We start from the raw sequence: 6,361 nt of genomic DNA, 5'->3' as shown, positions 1-6,361 counted from the left end.
TCAGAAGCTATCTTGGAGCAGCAACCAGTAGATCCATACACTGAAGCAGAAGTTTAGCACCTTAAAGATGAATTAAAAAGAGGTGACAAGGGCAAGGGCAAGGTAGAGGAGCCAAGTCCTAAAGGAAAGGAAAAGATCATGGAGGAGACGACTACTTAAGTTGAGGTGGATGTGCTAGAAAAACCCGAAATACGGCAAGAGGAGAAGGCAACGGATCCAGTTCAAGAGAAGAAAGAGCAATATGATGCTCTAATAGACACACGATATACTCAAGAAGAGGCCCTCAAGGTTGTGTATGGCATTGCCTTAGCACAAGAAGAACGGAGAGGAATGGAGAAGAGGACCAAGAATAGATTAGACAGAGAGCAGAGGGTAGTACCTGAGAAGTCAAAGGATGAGTTGAAGCTTGAAGATGAGGATGAAAGAGATATCTAAAAAGTGCATCAACTATTGCAGCAGATCAAAGCCCGATCAAAGACAATGAGGGAGAGCAAAGAAGAAGCAGAAAATGAAAGAGATGGACTAATCCTCCAACTTGTTGATGCTTCAAGAGAGGTGGCCAGTGCACAAGAAGCCAAAGAAAGGATTGAAGATGAATTGGAAGCTACAAAGGATGAGCTCATTGAGCTACGAGAAAGGATGGAGCTGCAGGAGAGAACAATCCTAAGGCTTAGATCCACACCAAGAGCTAGCAGAGCAGGAGTAGAGCCAGAGAGAGCAATAGTCCCCGGTTTGGAAGATCAAATCAGGAGCTTGCAAAGAGAATTGTGGCTAGAGCAAGTGCAAAGATTGCACATTGCGGAGGGCTCATTGGCTACGGAAGAATTACTTACATCAAAGAACCAAGCACTGAGAGCGGAGAATGAGGCCCTCCGAAAGCAGCTCCAAGATTTGCAAGACATGATAAAAGATACAGAGGTTCAGCAAGAAGAAACCGGTGGGGCAGCCGTGGAGCTACCAGAGACTGGGGAAGCCACAACTATTGAAGATCCAGCCCCAGCACAAGAAGAGGCCACAACATCAAGACTTACCGAGGAGGAGGAAAACAGATTGCACGAGCAGATAGAGCAGGCAACAAAGGAGAGTGCAAAGGCGGCCATGGAGTGGGAAAGAAGACTCCTATTCTCCATTGGACTTCAAGGGTTGGATACTAAGGTGCTGCAAGAACAGTGGATGCAACCTACATTGCCCCTTCCTCTACTAAAGTTTGAAGTGTTGAAAACAAAGAAAAGGCTAGCAGAGGAGCAATATGTCGCGCTATACGAAGGTAACATCACAAAAGAGGAGGAATCAAAGAAGATAGTGGACTCCCAGCCGAGATGGAGGAAAGGGTGGTTGACAAAGTACCCAACCTACCTAATCTATTTGGTGGAGGCACCCAAGGAAGTTAGAGAAGATGCAACATTCTGTCCAGTGCCACGAGTCAGGAGTTGGCAAGAACATGGCAGAATCACAGCAAAGAAGCTAAATTGGATTAATTACCCCAGGATGCCAGGACCAAAGGTGGGAGAGAGAATAAGTAAGGCCTACATGGTGAAAACCCTAACAGGCACCATTAAGCTCTTTACTGGCTCTCCTGACCTTTCGTGTCAAATGCTCAAAAAGATTTGCAGAACATTATTGGCTTGCATTGAAGTGTTCGTGCCGGATAAAGCTACCAGCTCAACATTGTTGTCAACGGCCGACACAGTGACAGATATGATGTATGATCTAGCCTTGCAGCCATCTCCAAAATTATTACACCTCTTTTATCAAAGAATCATGTTTATGCCGAGCTTCCACATCCAGGCCTTTGAGGAGGCATTCTACACTGGTTTCTTTACTCATGAAAGTAAGATATTCGGCCCTACACTGACCATTGGAAAACTGAGATACGAGTCACATCTTCAGATGCTGAAATCGACGGGACTCCACTAAAGACAAAGCAAGGATGTCATGTCACGGACGACATGAACGCGGGGGGGGGGGAGTGTTGAGTGGAGGACCACATCTATACATTTTTGCTCACACTCATGTTTTTGTAAACACTTAATGTAATAAATGTCTTTTCGACATTTCATATTTTTTTATGGAGCCGATTCATCGTAATTAGTAGGACTCAATTGAGTTTCTAGCTTGTATTCCCCAAGTAGTTTCACCTGCTTATGTAATTAGATTAGAGATGTTTTCACACCTCCAAGGCTGAGGTATAAGAGCCAATTTTTGTAAACCTAAGAGAACAATTTTGAATCATTAATCAAGGTGAGTTTTTGAGCACCATGACTGTGTCTGAGAGAGAGTGAGAGAGAGGGAGTCTATCCTCTTGCTACGCGAGCTACGAAGCCGCCATTGGAGAAGCGACACCACCGTTGTGTTAGCAACGGCGAGAGCTACACACCGATACCAAGCGTGCGCGCATTCGGCTTCTACGCGAGGTGAGCTCCCACGAGCTTCTATGTGAGTTTTCTCCCTACCTGTGTGTCGGAATTGAGCGTGCCATATATCTATAGAACCGCATCGAGTAGAGCTACACATTAGTACCATCGGAGTCGAGATTCGGTCACCTGTATTTTTCAGTCTGTCTTCATGCACGTTTACCGCACGTAGTGGTTACAGGTTGAGATTGTAAGGTAGATTCATAGGGTATTGTCCTTACCTAGTGTAGAGACCCCCCTTTGAGTTTGAGGCCGATTCGATGACTCTAGATCATGTTTCAGTTAGCATTTTTTCGTAGTACGAATTTCAGTCACTTGTGTCTTTGAGAACTTAGATTTGATTTCCTTGGTAGTGATTGTCATTAGAAGGTCGATTAGGTGATTTGGCACCCACCTATTTGTTTCCATACGCTTGCGGGTCAAGCTCCGTCCTCGTCTGACATTCTTGTTTGTCGGTTGAGTTCTCGCTATCATAGCCACCGCTAGCGGCGTAACCACCACAACATCCTGGTGTCTGACTGACTTTATATTGTCAATTACCATGGTAACTCTCTGGTCGATGCTTCTGGAAGCCTTTGGTACAGACTTTTTGAAATAATAAATTCACCAATTAGGGAATGTAATATTTTCTGCAAGCCGACATATGGATCAATCAAAAGTGGATGCCATCCAAGATTGGCCTTCTCCAAAAACATTGAAAGAGATCTAGATTTTCTTGGGATTTGCAAGTTTTTATCAGAGATTATTAATAAACTATACCCAAGTTGCTATTCTAATGATGGAGCAATTGAAAGATAAGGGCAAAGAATTTCATTAGGGAGAAGCTGCTCAACAAAGTTTTGATGCACTTAAGGTCGCTTTAGCTATTGCACCCATCCTAGCTATTTTGGATCCTATGAAACCTTTTATGCTTGAGGCAGAAGCTAGCAATAAAGTTATTGGGGCAGTTCTTCTCCAAGAAGATAGACCAATTGCCTTTGAGAGAAAGAAACTTGATTCTACATGCATAATTATTTTTCTTATGAAAGAAAGCTCTATGACATTGTGTCCACTCTAAAAATGTGGAGATATTGTTTGTATGGTGCTCAATTTGAAATAGTGTTTGACCATGAAAGCATAAAGTGGCTTACTGAACAATGTGAATTGAAGGGTTGAAAGGTTAGGTGGGGTAAGATCTTGAAGGAGTATGATGCAAATCTCTTGTATTATAAGGGACAATACAATGTGGTAATTGATGCTCTTGATAGAATTTCTGAGATCAAATCTTTTCTATTAAAAAGACTTAAGTGATTTTATGGAATCTCTAAAGGGTATATGTGAGCAGGATGATGCATACTCTAAGGTGTTGCGCATGGCAAAAAGAGGGATCCTTGTCACTCCAAGACTGGTAGTGTGTCTACTTCCTCCACACTTGGCTCTCCTCTTTTGATGAGCTCTATAGATGAAAGAATTTTTCCATAAATGATGGGTACCTACTACACAAGGGGAGAGTTTGTGTATCGAATGATGGACGTAAACATTTGGCACCAAATCTCTTGTATGTCATGACAGTTCTAGTGCACCATACCCATGCATAAAGAAGACTTATACACTTGTACGACAACAGTTCCACTGGCTAGGTTTACATTAGTATATGTCTTGCACTACCAAAAATGTCAAGTTAATAAAAAAAATCACCTAAAAACAATCCCAATGTAGGGCACACAAGCATAAAAAAGACTTATGCACTTGTATGAAGACAATTCTACTAGCGAGGTTTAGATGGGTATGTTCAAGATTATACCTTGCGCTTCCAAAACCATCAAGTTAATAAAGCAAAGTGCCTAAAGGCAGGAGGTATCTTGCATCCCTATTAGATTCTGAATGGTAAATGGGAGAGTATCTTGATGGATAGTGGGACTACCAACCACCATACAGTGCCATAATTCATCATCATGGGTGATTGTAGATAGGTAGACTAAACTTTGTAAGTTATCAAATCCACTATGAAAACTCCAGATCTAGCAAAGTATTTTGTGGATATGGTATTGATTATATGGATTTCCTAGCCACAGTTTGAGTGATCGTGATTTCAAGAAGCACAAGAACAATACAAGAAGTATGCTGATGAGAAATGTTGGCAAATCACCTTCATGGAGGGAGAAGAGATATTCTTACATGTTTGAAAGCATTCAAAAAGTCTAAAAATTTGTCCTACAACTAATTTATCCCCTAGATATTGTGGTCCATTCAAAATGCTCAAGCAGATTGGCGATATGGCCTACAAAATTTCTTTACTTGCGAAGTATTCATCCAGTTTTTCATGTAAGTCATTCACATAAACGCTTGTGTCGTGAGATGAGAATGTAATTGATCATTCGGTTTTGGTTCATTTTATTGAAACTCCAATCCATCCGCATGAACCCAAGTTCATTCTAAACTATCATGATCTACAAACTCCATATCATGTGCATTGCCAAGCATTAGTTAAGTGAAAAGATTGACGTGAAGAATACATCACTTGGGAAATATTAGTGTTCTTATGAAGAAATACCCCATTTTTGTATTTAAGTTAGAAAGCCCTTCTCCAAGGGGGGGTTAATGTGAGGCCCTACAGGCGGGCAAGGCTCAAGTGGGGAACCTAGCATAGAGGATGCAGTAAAAACTAGGGCATTCTCATAGTGCGACCTTTGTGGGATATTCATTGTGAAGCTTTCTTTCTCTAGAGTATTCTCTTGTAGTTTGGTGGCCTCCTTGTCACACACCATAGCCTCCCTTGCTCTTGTTTCTTTGCTACTCTTTAATTGTTCCTAGCGAGTTCCTCGCTCCCCATCCCAGTTGTTCCCTTGGTAGTGTTCTAAATGTCGCCTCTTGATATGGAGTCATGTACTATGGGATTGATATTTGCTTTTACCTTCATGGGGTAGTCCTTTGCAAAGTGCCTAGATTTGTTACACTCAAAGCAAGCCCCAAAGTACGTTCCAAAATTGAGCGTAATGGTAATTAATCCAGCTCCCACATTGATCTCCATGCTCTTTGGTAGGGTCTTAGTTATATTCCACCCTGTGTACACCCTATTACCTCTCTTGTTGGGGACAAACAGGGGGGTGCCCAGCTGATAGGCTAGCAACCTAATATTATCCCAAACCCAGCTCGACAAATCCACGAATTTGACCCAAACAGGATGAATCCTCTGGAGGGATCTGATCAAATAAAAAATTGGTTCCTAGGGTACAACATAGATAGTTGTCATGTTGAATAGTAGGGGACCCTTCCCCAAAATCTTTGAAATGTCACAGTCCTCCTTGAACCTAACTGAGAAAAATCCTTAGTGAGGTAGGAAGTATTTTTGACTGCTCCACCATGCCCAAGGATTTGTGGACCTTGAATCCATTGAACTATCCTGTATCTATTCGGGACTCTCCCATTGAATCTAAACACAAGCATGAGATTAGAATGCATGGCTAACTGCTTTTTAATGAGTTCAAGTGGAATTGCCACAGTGACTGCCTCCGCCACCTCCACCTGATGCGGTAGATTCTTCTTTAGGGAACTATAGACTCGATCTGCAAGCCCATCTTTGAGAAGCCCCCTACTATTTGCGTGTGAGCTGGTTCTTTTGTTTACGTTGAAGTCGGACTCTATCTGCCTATTCACTTCTTTGAGTTCCTGTTCGAGACGAGCCTTAATACTCTCCAGCTTTTCCTGGCCTCCAACACATGCTCCCTCAGCAGTTTTAATGGAGCCATTGTCCATAGGGATAGGACCCTTCATAATGCTAGCAAAAGAGATCCTGGTCTAAGAGATGTTGCACCGGCATCCACCTTGTTACTAATTGTGCAGATCAAGGCTCCCCTGCCCCAAGTGTCTTCACCTCAAAATTGATGCCTTTTATCTATTGTTCAATCACTTTCTCCTTTCCTTTACCCAAGGGGGACGCCTCCAATGACCCTACTTTATCATCCCCT

The 6,361-nt window shown here is 42.4% G+C and overlaps 1 protein-coding gene across 1 annotated transcript; it reads left to right on the top strand.

The window, feature by feature from the left end:
* Positions 1–1,098: 1,098 nt before the first annotated feature.
* LOC147459968 (uncharacterized) lies at positions 1,099–5,512 on the top strand. Its single transcript, XM_086511658.1, has 2 exons — positions 1,099–1,637; positions 5,497–5,512. Exons 1-2 carry the CDS (start codon positions 1,099–1,101, stop codon positions 5,510–5,512), a joined length of 555 nt encoding a protein of 184 aa, XP_086367784.1.
* The last annotated feature ends 849 nt before the right edge of the window (positions 5,513–6,361 follow it).

Source organism: Adiantum capillus-veneris, chromosome 4 (assembly GCF_014529385.1).
Source record: "Adiantum capillus-veneris isolate H3 chromosome 4, ASM1452938v2, whole genome shotgun sequence".
Taxonomy (NCBI): domain Eukaryota; kingdom Viridiplantae; phylum Streptophyta; class Polypodiopsida; order Polypodiales; family Pteridaceae; genus Adiantum; species Adiantum capillus-veneris.
Note: the sequence above shows the minus strand (reverse complement) of the source record. Positions and strands in the feature narration are given on the sequence as shown.